The sequence below is a fragment of the Octopus sinensis genome, linkage group LG23 (assembly GCF_006345805.1).
Source record: "Octopus sinensis linkage group LG23, ASM634580v1, whole genome shotgun sequence".
Classification (NCBI taxonomy): Eukaryota; Metazoa; Mollusca; class Cephalopoda; order Octopoda; family Octopodidae; genus Octopus; species Octopus sinensis.
The window spans coordinates 23,694,977-23,718,827 of record NC_043019.1 but is presented as its reverse complement, the minus strand read 5'-3'; the positions used below and the strand labels follow the sequence as shown (position 1 = coordinate 23,718,827).

Below are 23,851 nucleotides of genomic sequence, written 5' to 3'. Positions count from 1 at the left end.
CTAATATGAAAGTGAAAGCTAATACGCCAATTGTCGGTCCGCCAATTTAGTTATGTCTGTCACTTCGAAGTATTCTACAAATATAACCACGCATGGCTTTCTGCCGATGCATGACCGGTTATAGAAGAGTTGTGCAACTTCTATGCATCTATATCCCTGGCCACCATCCAAAGAATACTTTCCGAGGAGGTGTTTTCCAATTCTCTTGATCTTTCGGCCTCATTTATTTAGAATTAAAGCATTACTGGACCTTAACATTTCGTGATTTGTAGATGTCGAAGGAATATGACAGAACATTCAAAAACTGAATCGGTGCTATTTTGTCTCCAGTTGATGGTCTGTATCATTGTTGATGTGAACATTTCTGGCCTAATGTGGGTCGATAATATTAAGGTTTTCGCATCACAAGTCTGGATCTCGTCTAGCTTCCAATCGATAAGCCCAAATATCGATATGATTATTGATACAGCAAACACAATTTGGTTTTAGATTATTGCCTCTTAAAAGTCCTGAGGCCCATAAATATTCCTTCCCAGTGTTATGTGCTCTGATTACGCTTTCTTTGTCATAGATAGTATCGTGATCACATGATAACGTGATCGATCAGACTATCAGATGCCGTTATACATCGCTGGTCACAATGCGCTTTGTATCGTTTTAGCTCGCGAATGATGCCACCCCGCTGGCTAGGCGAACAGACCAACATTAGCCCTGATCAGAAGGGCTGGTCCGGCTCAGGGTTGCCCCTTTGCAGGTGAGTGAACTGGAGCAACGTGAAACGAAGTGTCTGGCTCAAGAATACAACACGCAGCTGGTCTGGGGATCGTGAGTGAAACACGCTTATCCACTTCATCGGATGTATTTTTTATATATTTTCGTAATCTCAAATATCATGAGTGAATGAAAGACCGAATGGGTTTCTTGTAATTCAGCGACCTTCAGCACGTCTGGCATCAAAGTCTCGTTAATTTAAACTTACTCAACACAGCCCCGACTAATCATGCATGAATGGATGTGTGTGTATGCGTGTGTCTGTATGTGTGTGCATGTGTCTGTGTGTGTGTGTAAAATATTCGATCTATACAAAGGGGGAAAACCATCAACAGCAGGTACAACAACAAGGACCAAAATATTTATTGTACTAACAAGTTTAAGAACAACCGCAACACCAACAAACTGGAAAACCTCTGTAATTCTCATACCACCAGCAACAACTACAACCATAGTAACAAAAATAACAACGGCTAAAAAACATACCGCTGGCAGCGGTTTCATATGAAGGTGAGGTCAGAGGAGAAGAAGCAGTGTGTGATAGAGGAGAAGAAAGAAAAGGAGGAATAGCACCTCGTACACATATACACATACACACACGCACACATAGACACAGTTGTTTTTCAAACGGCGAGGTTTAAAAATAAAGTTCGCTGATGAAATTCAACTTGTTGTTTCTTTCCCGCATGGAGACCCGTTCAAAGTGTTTGGTTAACATTTCATAGCGACAGATGGTTCTCTCCCTTCCCCATCCCGAGTGCAGACTTGTAAAGAGGGCGCTGCAGTTTAGTGGCAAATTTTCAGCAAGTTGATTCTTTGAACACGGGTTCGATTTCAAGGTTGAGATATTTCACTTCACTGCGATTTCTGACTTGTAGACTAATACCAAAAGAATGGTAGATGAAGTGTTTAACAGACTTAGCTAGCTCACTCTCTCTCTCTCTCTCTCTCATATATATACATACATACATACATACATACATACATACATACATACATACATACATTCACGTATATGCCTACACACAACAAATATATATATATATATAATATATATATATATTATATATATGTATATATACTCACATTCGTATATATAATATATATATATATATATACATACATATATATAAATACATGCATACATATAGATACGTACATATAAATACATACATGCATACACACTCACATTCATATACATACACACATATAGTTTACGTCATAAGTATTTAGAAACTTCGAGAGGCATGAGATAATTCGTTTTTAACGGTCGAACTCGAAGTAGATTAAGTAATAAATGATATCATGTAAATATCGAGTTAAAAAGCCATTTAGATATAAAAAGAAAAACAAGGGTGGGTGAAGGAACTTACAGTTGCAAACACAATAACATCTGAGGGGTGGGGGATCATCTTCACTATTTAAGAAATCGGGAAAGTTATATTATATTCACTTTTCGCCTAAACCCTATTATGCCAAAAACGTCGTCATGCTGTGTGGGGTTATGTAGGACACGACACGAGGACGCAGAAGTGCAACCAAAACGCTTGACGGAACAAGAAATGAAGAGAAAATAAATAGAACCGGGTTTTGTGTTTCCTTTGACTAAAATTACTCTTCCTGGGTGTAACTGCTTCAGTTTCAATACACATTCTCAAATTATGCACTCGCCAAATAAATACAGATCAGTGTTTATATATATATATATGTGTGTGTGTGTGTGTGTGTGTGTGTGGGTGTATATATGCATGTATCTATGTATGTAGGTATATCTATATATATGCATGTATCTATATGTGTATATATTATATATATATATATATATATATATATGCATGTATCTATATGTGTATATTATAATAATATATATATATATATATATATATATATATAGCATGTATCTATATGTATTATATATATATATGTATGTATGTAAGTATGTATAAGTGTATGTGTATATATATATATATATATATATATAATATATATATATATACATCGGTCCGTAGTTCATATATCCGAGAAGGAAGCACACTAAAACATTGGAGTAGAAATATTTAGAAGGTTGTTTGTTATATAACAACCTCATTCATACATACATACATACATACATACATACATACATACATACATACATACATACATACATACATACATACATACTATGTGTACGTATCTGTGAAACAGCTTCTCTGTTAGATATCTTGCATTGAAAACACGCCTGGTTTCTGGTTTAATGTTTTATTAATGTTTTTCTTTTTAAATTTCTGTGTGAGTTCCTTGTGGTACGTTTGGAACAACAAAGTTTACAAATCCACCATCAACGTTTTTAAACTTTCCTTGGCTCATCTTCAGGATGAGCTTAAATAAACAGAGGCAACATATCCAGTGGGGATTATTTTCCCATCTATCTATTATATATAAACACGTTATTGTAATTCTCCTCTATATTCTGGTCTATAAAAATATTCTGAATTGCTGTTTGTAGATTTTAACTTATTATAGTTTAGCGAGCGCCAAGTCAGGCCTGTTTTAGCAGACTTAGGACGAGAGGCGTTCCAAACTTGAACCTAGAACCACGTGACTTGTTTTTCCTTCAAGATAATTGACTGGAATGTGAATTAGATGTGGATGCTATTATTTGTAGTTTGAACAATTGCATAGAAACATCCTCCCTGAATTGACTCACCTCTGTAAATCTAATTTTACTGAGCTAAACACGGTTTGTTGACCTAACACGAATATTCTTAGTTAATATACTTCAATGAAACGAGGATCAACACAGAGAGAGAGACAGAAAGAGAGAGAGAGAGAGAGAAAGTGAGAGAGAGAGAGAGAGATAGAGAGAGAGAGAGAGATGAGGATCTCTATTTTTATTAGCACTACATTCTGAGATCAAATCCTGTGAAGGCCAACTTTTCGCTTTATTCTTCTGTTGTTGGTAAAAAAAAAAGGGGGGGGCGGTCGTGGCGCTTTATCCTTATAACACACCCAAAATATGTGACCTTTGACCTATGTTAGAAATTAATAATGAAACACAACTTTACATTCTGATTTCAAATCCTACAGAAGATAACTGATTTTTATCTTCCATTTTATTTACTTCTTTTACAATAGTTTTCCTTCTTTACAACTTATTTCTTCGTTTTGTTTTCCAGTTTCCAAATATTTCGTCCCCATTCCAGTGTCTTCCCTTGTCAACAACAACAATGGTGACAAAAAAAAAGGGAAAGACGAAGAGGAGGAAGAATGAAATAAAAAAATTCTTTAAAATCAACGAAAGAGGAAAAGAGTTTATTTCTTTCCGATTTGTCTCAGTTTCTGAAATCATTGAACTGTTTTGGGGTCATTGAGGTAGCAAGGTTCAAGTTACACATCTGCCTGGCGTCTGGTATCGGGTGACGGTGAGATCTTGGACAGATTTTATATCAGAATTCGTGTTCGAAAACATTACAATTGCTGTTGTTTGCTCAGGTTACCCTGGGCTGATAGTAGTACATGTGTCCCCGTTTATTAAAAATGACTCACCAAATTAGAGCATCAGGGTATCTGAAGAAATGATATGAAGAGAAAGCAAGAAGGAAGGGAAACGAGATTGTTGTATAACGAAAAGTGTTTTCAGAATTATACTTGTACAGTTATGGCTGCTTATAAAAATAATGCACAGCAGAGGCTTAATGAAAAACTGCAAAATTATTTTAGCAAACAGCAATAATCATAATCTCAGTTTGTCCGGAATGCATGCTGTGAACCTTGATGCATTGATGGTAGTTTCACACATATATGTACATACACACATACACATATATATATGTTGATTCGCTAGCCTCTGCACGCATTTTTTTTCTCTCCTTGTTTCTTTCTGTGTTTCTTTTCTGTGTATCTTTCTGTTGAAGAGCGTAGGCTCGAAACGTAAAAGACTTGTATTATTTATATCCCTGAGCGCCATACTAATACAATTGTTTGTTTGTATTCCACCTGCCTTCGTCTTTTGTTTATTTTCATAAAGCTTCCCGTTATATATATATATATATTCACGAGTGCGACAACCAAATAAAACAAGTTGCTGCTTAATAGAAATACATAACTATCATTTGGATATGTTGTTCATTACATAGTTTTAGCCCAGCTTCTAATGAACAATGATGAATGATCCTAAAATGCTTAAAAACCAAAGTTGACGGACCTTTACATCACAAGCAGAATTATAAATGTTTGTTATGACCTTCAAGTTGCTTTTAGATAAGACCCAGTCAATATGAATTTTATTCTTGAATAAAAAAAAAAAGGTTAAAATTTTTCATGACCTGCCTTATGACCTTTTATTACAACAGTTTGTTTGTAAAAAATCAGCCATGCTCTGCAAAAGTTCCACCTCTGTCTCAAAGTTTTCATGAACTGGTTTTAAAGTCTCTGCTTTTGGAACTCCATTGGGTTTCAGAGGCGACAGCTAATGATATAACTTTCAACTTTTGTCAACGGAGTGTTGAACGAAGCGACTGAATTGCATCATATATATATATACGCACGCACACGATATGCACATGTGGTATAGAAAACTGCGAAATGACGAATAGGGTGGAGCAATTGAGCGACAGTAGAAGTAAAAGGAAACCATGGAGACTTTCTAGAGGCAACGGTGGATAACATATTCCACCAGACCCGAATCCTTTAATAAAATATTCAAAAGTAATCGCATACAGTTCTTCTGAGTACCACAAAGGCTCCAGTACTATTAGCCTTGTTGTGATAGAAATGAAGTTTCTACCGTTATTCAACTCTGTGAGAAATCTCATGTTTATTGAACTTGAAGGTCTTCCAATTCCAACCAGGAAACAAGACAATACATACAAATGGCAAAGGTTTCATTGTTCTGTAACTGATTCGCAAAGAAGATTGGTAAAGTCCAAGAATCTCATTGGGACCCAGTTTAAGAGTTCGGTTAAAATATCTTCTAAAGCAAAAAAAAAAAAATCAGTTGGGTGGGGGGTGCCTGCATAAATTATTTTTGAAACAGTATTTAATAGACTGTACTGTTTAGAAACTGGGGGATGCTGACTAGTTCCACATCAATTCTATGAAATAGGGTTTCTTATCAAAACTCGGTGAGGGTGGGGTTTAACATATCGTTGTATTTTTAGTACAGAGTAAGTTCATTTTACGTTTTCCACTGGTCAGAGACTTTTTAAAGGCTCCGTCGTTGATTCGTATTGCTGTTGTTGTTGCTGCTGTTTGGCCCCAGGTCGGTCCAGCCACGACTATTTTACATTATTTTTAATCATAGAGTATATAGAATTACATTATTTCAGGTTTCCTTCCCATTTTTGATTGGGTGGGCAGGAACAAAGAACAAACAAAGAGCTCAGGTCAGTCAGGAATTAATATTTCCTTCCCAACCTCACACTGTGTTGGTGTCCCACTCCTGATATAATCAGCCTGATATAATCTTCTTCCTCTGTGGTGCCTACAATCACCCCCGTAACGATACCTGTAGGGACTCGTAGTACTCATCTACACCATCTGAGTAATACTATCTTCACGTTGTTGTTTTTTTGTTTGTACTTTTGTAACCCTGCGCCACTGTGTAATAAGCACGATCGATTTTACAAACAAGATATAGAGAACTCTTACAGCGAAGAAATTGCGGAGGGGGAAGAGATAGAGAGAAAGAGAAGCGGTGGGGAGTAATGCACAAAGAGGAAAAGAGAATTAGAGTGGAACAGAGAAAGTAGAGACTCCAGCGAAATAATGGTGTCAGGGCCGACATCAACAAAGACAGCCGACAGCGGCTACAATGACTCAAACTACCAGTAACGACAACAACAATAACGAGCAACAAGGAAGTATCTGCGTAGTCATTCGACTTACCTGAAATAGCAGCTAAACCTCTCTCAAATCACACCCAACAAAAAAGGGAAGGATACATAACATGATGTAATTCTATGCACAATATGACTGGAATTAAGACAGGGTTGTCACGGTTAAACAACAACAACAACAGCAACAACAACAACAACAACAAGGATTTCAAGTTACGTACGAACTTTTAGACGACCAGAAAGATAAGCAAAGTGTTAACAATGGTGTGATTGGTAGAAAAGAGACAAACAGACAGACATAAGCAAATAGCACACTCTACTAGTTGTAGCGTCTCCTAAATAAGGAGGGTCCTAGTCGATTACATCGATCCCCAATGTTCCACTGGTACTTATTTTATGAACCCCGGAAGGTAAAGTCGACTTCAGCAGAATTCGAACTCAGAGCGTACCGTACTTTATCCGGCATGCACTTTATCCGGCATGCACTTTATCCGGCATGCACTTTATCCGGCATGCACTTTATCCGGCATGCTAACGAGTCTGCCAGCTCACGGCCTCCTTCCATCTGCTAAACAATAATTATTATTTCTGACTTACGGAACGAGGTCAGCAATTTTGAGGGGAGGGGTAAGTTGAATATATATGTATATGTGGTTGTGTGTGTCTTGTTGGTTTTGTGTGTGTGTGTGTGTGTGTGTTACTAAGTTTCTTTTGGTCATACATCCCGGTACATCTACGCGAACACACATTTACACGCGCTCACACCTGCACATATACGTGCACGCAGTCTCACTCGCACACACATACACTACGAAGCCATCTTGAGCAAATGTACTTACATTCACGTTAACACATTCACATACAAACACTAACGACTGCTATTGACCATATCTCCTGATATGCATGATGTGGATAGTCTGGGTAATGTTTGGAAGTTATTTCATTCCGAAAAAAATTCAGTTCTTCTTCCCCATTAATAATACAGATTTACTGGGAAATTTTTTCGCTACTATTTTGGCAAATGATGTTGAAATTAGGCAGAAACAAGTCCCTTGCACTTGTCCGAGAAAATGTGTGTATATATATATATATATATATATATATATATATATATATATATAAATGAAAGAATGGAGTCGAACGACGATTTAACAAAATTCCTTTATTCTCGACGTATGTTTCGAAGACTGCAGTTTTTGAAGCATATGTCGAGAATAAAGGAATTTTGTTAAATCGTCGTTCGACTCCGTTCTTTCATTTGTTTATAGTAAAAAAAACACACAAATCTCCACACGAAAGCACGTGATTTCTGCCCTTGGCATGTAGCTTCAACCGTGTTTTCTGACGTGAATTTGCTACCCGGGTATCGGTTACCCGAATTATCCATACTAGGATAATTCATTCAACTACTTATATATATATATATATGAGGGGAAGTCAAAAATTTTCCGCACTTTTACCATAATATATCTTTATTGTCACACTGCCTTCTGCGCATGCGTGCTTGTAGTTGGTACTATTGTGGTCATGTGATCGAAGTTTAAGTCTGATCGCATCATTTTTCTTTTTGACTTTATAGTGTAAGCATGGCCGCTCCTCTAGCAATGTGCAGCAAAGAAGAACAAAAAGCAGCGATCCGATTTCTATGGTCGGAAGGTGTGTCAAGTGCTGGAATTCATCGGAGGCTTTTAGCACAATACGGAGAGAGTACACTACTGCGTAGAAGTGTGTATGAGTGGATCGAGAAGTTTAAAAGTGGCCGGACAAAGGTGACGCACGAAGAGGGAGCAAGACGCCTGTCAACCTCCACCACTGACGAGAAGATTCAGCAAGCTGGAGAGATGCTAATGGTGAACCGGTTCACCCTTATCATCTCTCGGATCGCTGCTGTTTGTTCCTCTTTGGTGGACATTGCTAGTGGAGCGGCCATGTAAAGCCAGAAAGAAAAATGGCGCGATCCGGCTCAAACTTCGATCACGTGACCACAATAGTACCAACTACAACCACGCATGCGCAGAAGGCAGTGTGACAATAATGAAGATATGTTATGGCAAAAGTGAGGATAATTTTTTTACTACCCCTCGTATATATATATATATATATATATATATACGTTTAAATATTTGTTGTGCAAGATTTTTTATGTGAAGTCGTGTGTTGAAACAGATATTGTTATATTTCGGAATGGTCATATTGCCAGTTTAGCCAATAATACGAAAGAAGAAAACAAAGGACCACTGATGCGGTCACAGGAGTGTGACGAAAGAGCTCTGGCCGAAATAAGATTAAGATTAATGTAAAAAATAAATAACACTGAAGCAAAATAACACCAAATATATAATGCGTGTGTTTTTATTGGCTAAACTGGCAAAATGACCATTCCGAAATATAACAATATATATATATATATATATTATATAAAAGGGCTTAGTAAAATAAATTACTTTGCCGCATACTGAACTCATTAGAAATAGCAGCTAAAAAACTTTTTTAAAGCTATTTCTAATACTTAAAGAAAATCTCTCTCATATATAGTGTTTGCTTAATTCAACTCACTTTTGTGAGTTGAATTAAGCAAACACTATATATGAGAGAGATTTTCTTTAAGTATTAGAAATAGCTTTAAAAAAGTTTTTTAGCTGCTATTTCTAATGAGTTCAGTATGCGGCAAAGTAATTTATTTTACTAAGCCCTTTTATATAATATATATATATATATATATTGTTATATTTCGGAATGGTCATTTTGCCAGTTTAGCCAATTCAACTCACTTTTGTGAGTTGAATTAGCAAACACTATATATGAGAGAGATTTTCTTTAAGTATTAGAAATAGCTTTAAAAAAGTTTTTTAGCTGCTATTTCTAATGAGTTCAGTATGCGGCAAAGTAATTTATTTTACTAAGCCCTTTTATATAATGTAATAATTGAATTCGCCTTGAATGGTCCCTTTGCATACTGAACACTTGGTGAAATTGATTAATAATTAATTAATTTTGCCCTCAATTGTTGAAATTATATATATATATATATATATATATATATATATATATATATATATAGAGAGAGAGAGAGAGAGAGAGAGAGAGAGAGAGAAGGAGAGAGAGATGCTTTTCATCGTATTGCACGTTTTATTTAATCACCAGATTTCACTGAAATGGAAAAGGCCATTGTGCGTACACACAAATGCAACACAAATAGGTAGACACGCACACACACACACACACACAACACACACACACACACTCACACAAAGAGAGTTGCAAACGACCTGTTTGAAAGTAGAGTGAAAAAATGGAGCGTATAATATTAATCCATGAAGTGCAATAAAACCATAAGTACACACCTCATACACACACACATTCATGCACATTCAGTGCACACATGCCTACATACATACATGCGAACAAACACGCATACACGTAGCCATCCACTTATACATATACACACACACATACAATCATAAACAGACTTACATACATACAGACAGACATACACACGCATATACACACATATACATAAATATACACACAAGTACACACATACACGATCTTGCAGATACGGCTGCACTCACACGCACACAAGCAGATGCATAGATTGCCAACCTATATACACACAAACATTAAACACGCACGCACACACACACACACACACACACACACATACACACACACACACACACACACACACACACACACACATCCTCATACAGCCACAAACAGAGACAAATGCAAAATTTACGTTATAGATCCAATCACACACACACAAACATATTTACTCACGCCCACACACACACAAACACATTTATTCACAAACACAAGCACAATCACACAGACGCGCGCGCGCACACACACAGACACAAGCTAACACACACGAATAGACATCAAAGCACGTATATACACACACACACACACACACAAACCCCACACACATATTCTCACTTACGCACACATACAAACCCCACATACACACAGAAACCCCACACACATATTCTCATAAACACACACACAAACCCCACATACACATTCTCACAGACACACACACATTCACACAAACCCCACACACATATTCCCACACACAAATTCCCACACATTCACACACACATACACAAACTCCACACACATATTCACATACAAATCTCCACACATATTTACACACACGCACAAACCCCCACGCATATTCTCACACACACACACACACACAAACCCCACACACATTCTCACACACACACAAACACCACACACATTCTCACACACAACACACAAACAAACACCACACACATTCTCACATACACACACACACACAAACCCCACACGCATATTCACACACACAAATCCCCACACATATTTACACACATACACGCACAAACCCCACACACATATTCACACACACACAAATCCCAACGCATATTCTCTCTCACACACACATATTTATGCGCACACACTTCCCCCACCCCACGCAAATTACACAGGTCAGTCTTACCTGACAAGAATTCAATGAAAATCTGAACAAAGCTACAATTGGGTCATAGTTTGACTTGAGAAGTTGTGAGGAGGATGGGGTGACGAGTGCGGGGGGAGGGAGTGGTTACGTAGTAGTAGGAGTAGTAGTAGTAGTAGTAGTAGTAGTAGTAGTAGTAGTAGTAGTAGTAGTAGTAATAGTGTAAGTGCTGTGTTGTGGTAGCGGTGAAAATGATGGTGTAGTGGTTTGGAGAGTGGTAGTGTCGGTAGCAACAGTAGTAGTAGTAGTAGTAGTAGTAGTAGTAGTAGTAGTAGTAGTAGTAGTAGTAGTAGTAATAGTGTAAGTGCTGTGTTGTGGTAGCGGTGAAAATGATGGTGTAGTGGTTTGGAGAGTGGTAGTGTAGGTAGCAACAGTAGTAGTAGTAGTAGTAGTAGTAGTAGTAGTGTGATTATGTGATATGGTATAGGGATTTGAACCTGGAGTCATTTGAACCATTGTGAAGGTGAGGTCATCTTAAAAGCATGTCTGTCCACGAAATACGTTCATTTAACTTAAATAAAAATAAGCTTAGAATAATAACTCAGTGGCCAGTGGTCACTGGTATGTGTTTGAATAACAGATAAATACAGGTCTATCAAATACCATACAACGTTAATTCTTGATTTATTAAAATCATCTCCGTCTCGGGAGGATGCGTCATGATTACTAAATGACAATTAAAAGCAAGCTTTATATGAGCAAGGGAGATAATCGTTAAGTTGACATGACATTAAGGAAAAGGACCAGCTGATTGTTTGCAGATAGCTGGACAGCTGGTATCTATTTCTTTACTACCCACAAGGGGCTAAACACGGAGAGGACAAACAAGGACAGACAAACGGATTAAGTCGATTATGTCGACTCCAGTGCGTAACTGGTACTTGTTTAATCGACCCCGAAAGGATGAAAGGCAAAGTCGACCTCGGCGGAATTTGAACTCAGAACGTAACGGCAGACGAAATACGGCTGCACATTTCGCCCGGCGTGCTAACGTTTCTGCCAGCTCGCCGCCTGATATCGTCGTTTTTAATGTTCCTCTTCGGCAGTTGTTAGTCACTGACCTCCAGAAAACCATGCGGGAAGGAATACCATAGGATCGACTCCTGGGGAGAGAGTCACTGACTAGTAATTAGTGCAGACCATGAGGGTGATCACAGCTCAGGAAAATCGTTTACATCGGTTAAAATTGGTTTGCATCGGTTAAAATTGGTTACATCGACCCTAGTATACGACTGGTGTTTATTTTATCGACTCTGACCGAATTAAATATAATAAGTAATTATTGTCGATACATTATAATCTATGAGAAATAATTTTCTTTGCATGGGTTTGCGATCATACAGACGTTTTGGATATTTTCGGTTTGAACGGCAGTTTTTTCTAGTGGTGTCATATGAAATTGTCACCCATAATTATGACCCTATTATCGATCTATTGCATTTCAATCTGGTTTAGGGTTAGGGCTAGTTTGGGTTAGTTAGGGTTGGGGTTAGGGTTGGGGAGAAGAGTATATTTTTTTCTTCAGAAATGTAAATAAACCCAATCTGTTTTCTTAAACGACGGACATATTCATACGGCACAGAATGTTTTCACCTCCAATAGACGTCATTGATTGGTTGAAATTGCAGAAATTGAAGAAAAAAACAACAAACATCTTACAAACTATAGAATTTTCTCAATAAAGCCAAGAGAAAAAGATGTTTTATAAATACATTCTACCAGTATACGAAGTTTAAAAGTGTTTAGTTACGTGGAAAGTATTTTAAAAAACTGCCGTTCAAACCAAAAAGATCCGACGTTTGTTTGATTTCTCGGCTGTGCGACCAATTCTACTCGGCTGTAAACGAGTACCAATTTAGTATTAGTGCATCCCTTTCTCTTTCCAACTGTCACATCTTCGATGTTTTTCTGCGAGGTCAAGAGCGGGAGGACCAAGAGCGAGTGTATATGTCAGCTTGCGATAAGAAAGACATCGAAACAACGAGCGAAAACGAGGCTCAAGCTAACAGGGCATACGCGCCAGTGAGCGACAGCTAAACAAGATTTTACACCTTTCTTGTATACTCGTGAGCTCTCCGTTCATTTGATCTACATATGTGCATTCTCCTTACAATTGTGACCTAAACGTAAACCTTCCAGCGTGACATTGCGGTTAGCAAAGTTTCGCCTTACTTCAGCATTTAAGCGCTCCGCCTTCTTTAGACGTATTGGAAATCGACAGTTACAAGTTAGATTAGATTAAAACAAATGGGTTGGCTGTTGTTTATTGCATTCCGCGGTTTAGCGATTCGTATCTTATCAAGGCCAACTTATTGGGGTCACTTAACTTTCTGAGTTGGACACCCTCTGTGATCACAATTTCTAAAGAGTTCAGCTCCAGTAATCGGATGAACACGATATATATATATACTTTTGCTCTTTCAACAATTTCTTAGTAGTAGTAGTAGTAGTAGTAGTAGTAGTGGTGGTGGTGGTGGTAGCAGTAGTAGTGGTGGTGGTGGTGGTGGTGGTGGTGGTAGCAGTAGTAGTAGTAGTGGTGGTGGTGGTGGTAGCAGTAGTAGTGGTGGTGGTGGTGGTGGTAGCAGTAGTAGTGGTGGTGGTGGTTATAGTAGTAGTAGTAGTAGTAGTGGTGGTGGTGGTGGTAGTAGTAGTAGTAGGTGGAGGAGGAGGAGGGTGAGGTAAGTAAGTAAGTAAGAAAATATTAGTTGAACCTCAGTAAACAGGTCTGTGGTCTGAAACGTTCCAGCCGTGACCATCCCAGCTTTTTCTGTTGCCGTGACTAGGGTTAGTCCAATGTGCTATTCCTTAGTAAGGTGTGATTTGAGGGAGATTTTTGTTGCTATTTCTAGCAAAATAAGCGACCGCCACACTCAACTGATGTAAACTATTGTTCTCGTCGTAGTTGTTTAACCTCAGGTCAACATTGATAGAGCAGACTCCTACACAAAGGTATTCCAACCGTGACAATCACGTCTATTTTTCCTATATCCAAAGAATCCAGGACTACGTTCGCTATCTAAAATGTCTTCCCAGACAATGGTGCGTGGTTCAAGAGAGATTTTGGTTGTTGTTTCTAGCAGGTCAAGCTGTCACGTAGAAGTCGTTTGCTATCTGGTTATCAACAGGTGATAAACGTGGGTGGTGGTGGTGGTCACAACCCGACTGTCAAATCACCAACGATGACGTCATACAACGTCACTTCCGCCTAATTCTTGTCGATGTTGTTTCTACGAGCTGGTCGTTTCTTTCATGTCGGCGCAATCACGTCACTTGGCAGAGAAGCGACAAGAGACAGACGTGTGTGTACGCGTGAGTGTGTCTTATCTGGTTCCTTAATTGTTTGTATTAAATCTGTAAAGTGTTTGTTTTTAATATGTTTCTAAGAGTGGTTTGTTCGTTTAGGGAAGAGACAGTTTGACTGCGTGGGTGTCTCAGAACGTTCTTCTAAGCATGTGGACGTGTGTGGGAGTGTGGCGGCGGCGGGAGTGACAGCGGTTACGTCGTTCTGGATTTCCCCGCACATAGAAAAGCGGGGTGTGGTAGTCAATACTGGAATGCCTTTGATTATAGATCCGTTCGATCAAGGCTGACCTGGGGTTAGACAAAACTAACTAAACAACTAAATTAGTACAACAGGGTGTGATATATATATATAAATATATTTCTTTACTACCCACAGGGGGCTAAACACAGAGGGGACAAACAAGGACAGACAAACGGATTAAGTCGATTACATCGACCCCAGTGCGTAACTGGTACTGATTTAATCGACCCCCGAAAGTCGACCTCGGCGGAATTTGAACTCAGTACGTAGCGGCAGATAAAATACGGCTACGCATTTCGCCCGGTGTGCTAACGTTGCTGCCAGCTCCACACCATGTAGGGGAATAATATGACGGGAAATCCTAGCGGCTTAGAATGAATTGGTCTCTTTGATAAGGTTGAACCTGTCAGCCCAGCAACTGCTGCTGCTGCTGCTGCTTGTTGCTTTGTTCGACAATTACGCATCTCAGTGGTTTTGTGTTTATATTGTGTCTGGTATTTCGTAACGTACGCGTGTCTGTTGTGATTATATACATGTATGTATACTCTTTTACTTGTTTCAGTCATTTGACAGCGGCCATGCTGGAGCACCGCCATTTGTTTCAGTCATTAGTATGTATGTATGTATGTATGTATGTATGTATGTATGTATGTATGGATGGATGGATGTATAGATATATATATTCATACATATATTCATAGATATACACATATACATACATTCATTGTATATATATATATATATATATATATATATATATACCCATGTATATATATATATATATTTATATATTGACACACATATTCATACACATGTATGTATATATATATATATATATACACTTATATATACATATACACATACACATATATACTTACACATATCTATGCATATATACACTCACATTCACACACATATTCCCACACATATACACACGCACACACAGATATTCACACCCACACACATTTATACACATATTCACACATTCACACACACACGTATATATATTCACACGCACACGCGCGCGCGCACACATATATACACACACGTATACATACACAATATATACATATACAGCTCAGGTAACATGGCGTCTAATGACGACAGAACTGATGATGACAACTAAAATCTCCGGCCAAGGATCAACTTCATATTGTTTTCCTCTCTCCGAAGAGAGTCTGTGGCTGGATTACATCGATTTCCATTGCTATACAGAAAACAGACTCAGATTTTCTATTAAAACTGTCGAATTTCATTCATAGCTTTATATCATGTGAATAAGAAGGGAAATTCACACGCCTTGCCAGCAAATTCCCTTACACACACAACGAGAGAAAGAGAGAGAGAGAGAAACTCACGCACAAACCGTATTCAAAACTACAAATAACGGAAACCAGACACAAAAATAACTATAGTCAAGCATTAAGAGAAAAACGTGTCTAGACGACCGTGTGCGCGTACACACGTTTTGTTATACAACCTGTATAAACTTATTGTTCTAATTCCAAACATGTGAACCACCAACATACGGCCGTCCATGAAAGTCTTTACCAATTGCAGTCACGTACTTCCTATCTGACTGTGGGATTCGTCAATGGTCACAAACGTGCCCAGCACAAGGAACCGATGGGAAAGTGCTAGAAGAGAGGCTGGAAAATATATAAACCTATTGACAATGTTACAGAAGTGTGCTCTAAAAGCTTTGCGGGATGCACTCTCTGAAAAGTCCTCAACTGATTGGATTTCTCGGATGGAACAAAGGAGAAAAAAGCATTCTTAGTGTAAGTGAAGCTGCGTAGAAAGCCATCAGATGGCTTTTGATATTTGGACATTTTGCTGCCGGTACTCAAGTCAGGTTCTGATCAACTTCGGCTGCCTCACCTGGGAGATGCTGTTCGATATTAAAATACACGAAACACCTAGGTAAGGTCAAAGAGTATGCAATTTTTTACAACCAGGCATGGTGCATCCAGGACACAAAGAAATTATGGGAACAAGTCCTACTTTATGATTTAATTCAAACTGTTGAGCTCCTGGATGTCCCAATGAATTTAGAAACTCTGATGGGCAGCTGACCATTTGCTCTCTATTTGGTGGCACTGAGAAAACATTGTTTTACTCATGATCAACAGTGATTCCGACACTTTTCAGAAAGGCTTAAGAAGTTTTTTCAAAGAATGAATCTTATACTGATTGTTCCCATATCAATTCTTTCTTGTGATATTTGAATTAGTTGTCGTTATGTTTTTAAGTGGTGCAAAGATATAAAAATTGATTCAGTATAAATCGAAATTTATTGGGTCATCCCTAAATAATGCAGTTTTTTCAATGTCCGAACTAAAAGTCGGAGGGGGACGGGATAAACTAGCTGCATCAACTTGCTATAAAAGCAAGTAGTAATTTTACCTTGCAGTTATTCTTAGTGCAAGTTTTGAAGAGTGCAGTTCGATTTTAACAGTTAGTTTTTCAAAGATAAAATGGAAGTGCCAAAGGAGTATATTCGGCATATTTTGCTTTATGAGTTCAATAAAGGCAACAATGCAACGGAAAGTGCGAGGAATATTAATGCAATATATGGGGATCGGATAATAAGCGTAAGCCAGTGTCAACGATGGTTCCAAAAATTCCGAACCGGAAACTACAGCCAAGAAGAGGAGCCTCGTCCGGGAAGATGGTTCCAAAAATTCCGAGCTGGAAACTACAGCCAAGAAAAGGAGCCTCGTCCGGGAAGATGTGCAGAGCTCGACGAGGAAGTCCTGCAAACCCTGGTGGAACAAAATCCCATCGTAACTGTTGAGGAACTAGCAGAGAAGCTTTGATGTGGTCGGTCAACCATTCATTGACACCTGCGTGCCATCGGAAAAGTCAGGAAATTGGATCAATGGATTCCTCACAAACTTTCTGAGTCTAATCGCGCGCAGAGAGTGAATGTGTGCGCTTCTTTGCTGTCACGTCTCACCAATGAACTTTTTTTACCGAATAGTGACTGGTGGGTTCTCTACAAAACTGTTAAGCGTCGAAGACGGTCGATGGGGAAAGGAGAAACACCGGCACACCAGGGTAAAGAAGGTCTTCACCCACGTAAGGTATTGTTATCTGTTTGGTGGGATATGAAAGATTTAATCCACTTTGAACTTTTAAACCTAAACCAAGCGATAACAAAGGGGATCTACTGCAAGCAGCTTGAGCGGCTTAAGTCAGCGCTAGAAGAAAAACGACCATCTTTGATTTCAAGATAAAAGGTCTTCTTCCGTGAGGATAATGCTCGGCCACATACATCAAGGATGACATTCCAAAGGCTGGAGCAGTTTGAATAGGAAACGATACCCTACCCATCATATTCGCTGGGCATTGCCCCATCTGATTATCATTTATTCAGCACTCTTCAAGGTCAGAAGAGTACTGGAGGAGTATTTTTCGTCACGGACAAGAGAATTATGGAAGAAGGGCCTAGCGAGTCTGCCAGACAGATTGAAGAGCATTGTAGAAAACGAAGGAGAGTATATTTTAGATTAAAAAAGAACTTTGTTTATCTTAATTTTGAGAAATAAAAGAAGTATAATATAAAGCCCACATTATTTATGGGACGATCCAATATCTTTATGTCAAGTTAAGGAAATTTGCGGTAATCATAAAATATAAACATTAACATCACATTCTTGCATGCTGTCTTCAAAACGATCTCAACAAATAATTAAGTGAGGTTGACTGCTCTCGTCTCAATCAAGTATTAGAGTCCATTGTGTTATCTGGTCACCCGCCTAGGTTAGAAAAATATTTTTACACGATGTAACAATGAACTCGTAAGATGCGTAATAAAACTACCTACGGCAATCAGTTTCCGATCTTCTGTTATTAAACCTGTTGTTGTCAGTTTGCACTCAATACACCTACGATTCAACCTTATTGTGATCATTTGTCTCTCAGCATCTTCATCGATTAAACCTTACCGTGGTTAGTTCTCATTAGTCGCTACGATTAAAGTTGCTGTGGTCAGTTACTTTTCATTATCTTCTATGATGAAACCTGTTCCCATCCTTTGTGGATCGATAAAATACTAGTAAAATTATTGGATAGATCGAACCGGATATATCGAAGCGACGAGCTGGCAGAAACGTTAGCACGCCGGGCGAAATGCTTAGCGGTATTTCGTCTGCGTTACGTTGTGAGTTCAAATTCCGCCGAGGTCGACTTTGCCTTTCATCCTTTCGGGGTCGATAAATTAAGTACCAGTTACGCACTGGGGTCGATGTAATCGACTTAATACCTATGTCTGTCCTTGTTTGTCCCCTCTGTGTTTAGCCCCTTGTGGGTAATAAAGAAATAGGTTATGCTCCACTTGCGTCTGTGAATGTGTGACAATTTTAGAATTCAGTATTATTGATACGATGTAGGAGGACGTTAAAAGAAACGTTTATTCTGGGTTGTAGGCGATATGGAACAAACATCAATAAAGATAAGCAATAGAATGAAAATCTACATTGTACTAAGAAACGCAAATATAGGCAAGACGGGATTGAAGATGAATGTTAAGCATAACACACAGATGTTGATTAAAAAACAAAAGAAAATTATATTTCATTCGAAGTGTAATTGTTCAGATAATTTTAAAATTACAATGAGTTGCTTTGAAAAACTTTGAAGACATCAAGTTTTTATGTATTTCTATGTTTTTCTACGAATAAAAAATATTTTAGTGTGTTTGATGTCGACAAAATGTGTTTCCGGTTTGAGGATAAAAACCACGATTTTGCGATCGTGAGTACAACGTCCTACCCACTATCTCCACTCACTTTCACAGAGAGAGAGAGGGAGAGAGAGGAGAGAGAGAGAGAGAGACATACACACAGAGTGAGATAGATAAATAGATAGATAGATAGATGGATAGATAGATAGGTAGACAGACAGACAGACAGACAGACAGGCAGGCAGGCAGATAGATAGATAGATAGATAGATAGACAGACAGACAGACAGACAGACAGATAGATAGATAGATAGATAGATAGATATACACACACGCGCAGGCACACACACACGTGGATAATGCTCGACCACATACATCCCTACTTCCTCTTACCGCCGGTAGGCTTATATAGTTATATAAGCCTATACAAATAGACACATAATCGTACAGACGTTCATAGTTTCATATCATGAATTGACATTCATAATAGAAGCGCGCATAAATAATTCATATTAGCATAATAAGACAACATAACTGTATCCCCGTCCATACTGTGCAAGTTCACACACATTTCGGGCCGAAAAAAAGATTCAAGTTTTGACCCCAGCATCTCACAGGCTTTTGGAGAAGATGGATGATCTTAGTGTAAGAGATACGTAAAAGAGTTTTCGTTCATTTCTGTATTCGTCTTGTGAGTCTTATGCTTACAGAAAGAATTTAGTTTTCAAAGATTTAATAGCACAGCTGAAACTAGAATTTCTAGCGTTTACATTAGAAGAATCGAGAGTAGACTTTTTTTGCAGTCGGACAACGCTACATGTAAGAAAAGCGCGTATTGGATTTTAACAAAAAAAGAAAAAGAAAAAAACTTGGATAAAAAGAAAAGTTCAAGATAGCCTCCAGTTTTTTTTGTTTTGTTTTTTTTTTTCTTCACTGAAATTTTATACGTTTTTATTTATACCTTTATTTACTTCGAGTTCCACTGCAAAAATTTGTTACTTTAAGACCTCTGATTACATCAGTATTGTGTGTGTGTGTGTATGATATGCACACATATATGCGTGCGTGTATGTATATATGTATATGTGTGTGTGTGTATATATATATATAATATATATATATATAATATATATATAATATATATGTGTGTGTGTGTGTGTGTGTGTGTGTGTGTGTGTGTGTGGTATATATATATATATGTAGTATGTATGTATATATAATGCGATGTGTGTTAATAAATAGATATTATATTAATTAAAATATATGGGGGATAGATAGATAGATAGATAGATAGATAGATAGATAGATAGATAGACGCAATACGCTATTATAATTATATAGAACAACGTAAATAAGAATACCTTTATCACCGACACGCAAGTACCATGTGTGTGTGTGTGTGTGGTGTGTGTGTGTGTGTGTGTGTATCCTTTTTTACTTTAGGCACAAAGCCCGAAATTTTGGGGGAGGGGACCCAATCGATTAGATCGACCCCAGTGCGTAACTGGTACTTAATTTATTGACCCCGAAAGGATGAGCGGCGCAAGAATAAACCTCAGGCAATTTTGAACTCAGAACTCAAAAGACAGACGAAATACCTATTTCTTTATTACCCACAAGGAGGGCTAAAGACAGAGGGGACAAACAAGGACAGACATAGGTATTAAGTCGATTACATCGACCCCAGTGCGTAACTGGTACTTAATTTATTGACCCCGAAAGGATGAAAGGCAAAGTCGACCTCGGCAAAATTTGAACTCAGAACGTAAAGACAGACGAAATACCTATTTCTTTATTACCCACAAGGAGCTAAACGCAGAGGGGACAAACAAGGACAGACATAGGTATTAAGTAGATTACATCGACCCCAGTGCGTAACTGGTACTTAATTTATCGACTCCGAAAGGATGAAAGGCAAAGTCGACCTCGGCGGAATTTGAACTCAGAACGTAAAGACAGACGAAATACCCACAAAGTATTTCGCCCGGCGTGCTTGCATGCCTAATCCATAGCAGCATGAAACAAGCAGATATGAATTGACGGTAATATAATTGTGTGTGTGTCTGTGTGTGTGTGTGTGTGTGTAAAACTCTGACAATAAAGTAAACACTTACCTTCGACATTGTAGAAATATGTTGTAAAGTGGTAATCCAGTTGCTCTTTGTATATCTTAATTACCTGCGTTGAGTGTATAGATATCCCCTCTTTTTTAAAAAAAATATTTCGACTTCCTTAATTGTGTAGTTAATGCTTTGTTTTTGTTGTTATAAGTACTGTTCAACTCGTCCTTCTTTCACTCTCTCCACCTTACAAAACGACGGTGTTTTCTTTTAACTTATTTAACTTTTTTTGTTATCTAGGTCTTTCTGTCTTACGTATCTCCTTTTACAAACTTTATATATATTTATATATAAAGTATGCAAAGGAGAGAGAGAGACAGAGAGAGAGAGAGAGATGAATTGTATGTGTGTTACTATATGTCTTTACTAACGCCGCAACACTTGACAAGCGGCAGAGTGTGTTATCTGTGTGATATGTTTATGCTCCGGTATAAGAAAGTCTTACATAATGGGAAGTAAAGTGTTACTTTTTGGGATGAGATCGATTAAAGACTTGCTCTGTTCACTTTATAAAGTTATAATAGGTATTTATATTTTTTGGGCTCGTTTATATGTGAGAATGAATGTGTACTAGTAAAGCAGTCGAGTAAGTCAACTTGTTACTTGAACAGGTGCGAACTTCTCCTCCCTTCCTCTCTCACCTGACTGTAAGGTGTGCGTAATCTGAGAAGGGCGATTGGTTAGAGACACCCACTTCCTCGGTACCCCTACCTCTACCACTGCACCACAACGAACAGTTCCTATGGTTAGCATAAAAGTCGAATAGTGCGGATGGTGTGGTGGTGGTGGTGGTGATGATGATGTTTGTGACGAAGTCGGTGGTGGAGTCAGATGTAATAGTTATGGCGACTGTGGTGTCATTGTTGGTGGTGGTGGCGGTGGTGGTGTAAGCTATTGTGACACTGTCAGATAGGGTCACGGCTGAGTGGAGTTAGATTCTTTTTAAGAATGCATGTCTGTGTACATGTGGAATGTGGAGAAATAGAATGGTCAGTTTACATTTTGTTTATTTTGCTGAGATTTGCCTATTGTTGTTGGTTGTTATTGAAGTAATAGATAAATATGAACATATCAGCCGAGCATTTCCTGGGTGGTGGTCATCAACCAACACGATCCTCAACGTCACGCCCACTACCCGTTTGTTAGTCCTACGTCTACGGGTTGTTGTTGTTCGTTTTGTAGCCAATTCATGACCATGTTTACGACGCACTGGCTGTGACTGGATATGAACCGCTAAACTCTCGATCGCTGGCAGATATTTTGTCCGGTTCCTTACATTGTGATTTCAAATGACATCGACGTCCACATTGTATTTTCATTTTTGCGGGTTCGATCAAATCAAGTACCAATCAAGACCTGAGATCGATAGTTTCGACTTAACCTCTTCATTTAACCCCTGCTTACCTTGTACATGAATTAGAAACAATTATTTCAATCATCAATGCTTTTTTTCGTCAAATATTTCCAATACAGTTTCATGAATTTCGTGAATTTCTTCAACATACATCGCAACTTCAAAAAAAAAAAAAATTAAAAAAGAAAAGGAGCGAATCTGATCAAAATTTATTGAAATATAAACAGACCCATACATTTTGTTGAATACTCTGTCGAATACAGGAACAATAACAATAAAATCACAAGAGGCAAACGGTAAAAAGATCTCCATATTTCCGAAAGCCATTATAAGCCCCCAAAACCAAGATCAGATCGAGATTAAATATATTTACTGCCAGTACCCTCTCTTCAGGACGAGTTTTTGATTTGTTGACTCCAAAGCTCTAAGTTTGCAGGCCGCCTCTTCAAATATTCCACCCAAAGATTTCACTAAAATTTAAAACACATACTGTGTTGTGTCTGGGGAGAGTCATTTTCTTTTTGTGCCTTATTATTTAACACACTCACCGGTAAAATTTCCACTTTACCGGTGAGTGTGTTAAATAATAAGGTACAAAAAGAAAATGACTCTCCCCAGACACAACAGAATATGCTTCAACACACGAACTCATATAAAGAATCTTGCAAACCAAATCCAAAAACGAAATATTAAAACACATAGATATCTCTTTTAATAATTTATGTAATTAAGATAGGGTACATGCAGCTTGAGGGGCCCTAGCATTGTTTAGTGATTATCTAAATCCAGTACTGCCCCTATCGCTTATCAATGCGATCGTCATTAGCATGATAGGAAAGTTTATCTCAAATTAATCCATGACCCGTTGTTTTATGTCTGAAATAAATAATACTTTGCTTCATTGAAATATAATTAAATGTTCAATAAAGAATTAAGTAAAAGAAGGTAAAAAAATGTTGGAATCAAAGAAAAGAGACATTTTTATACATCAAAATGCATATAAGTGTTTAATATTGCCATCTTCTGATGCATTGTCTCGAAAGAGTGAATTTACAATAG

General features: G+C 38.1%; 1 protein-coding gene across 1 annotated transcript in view; it reads right to left on the bottom strand.

The window, feature by feature from the left end:
- LOC115223468 overlaps positions 1–22,177 on the bottom strand; it is a 196,976-nt gene extending 174,799 nt beyond the window's left edge. The window contains exon 1 of the mRNA XM_036512597.1: positions 21,433–22,177. Coding sequence (XP_036368490.1) covers positions 21,433–21,441 — 9 coding nt within the window. The 5' untranslated portion in view covers positions 21,442–22,177. The remainder of the gene's footprint in view (positions 1–21,432) is intronic.
- Between the last annotated feature and the right edge of the window lie 1,674 nt (positions 22,178–23,851).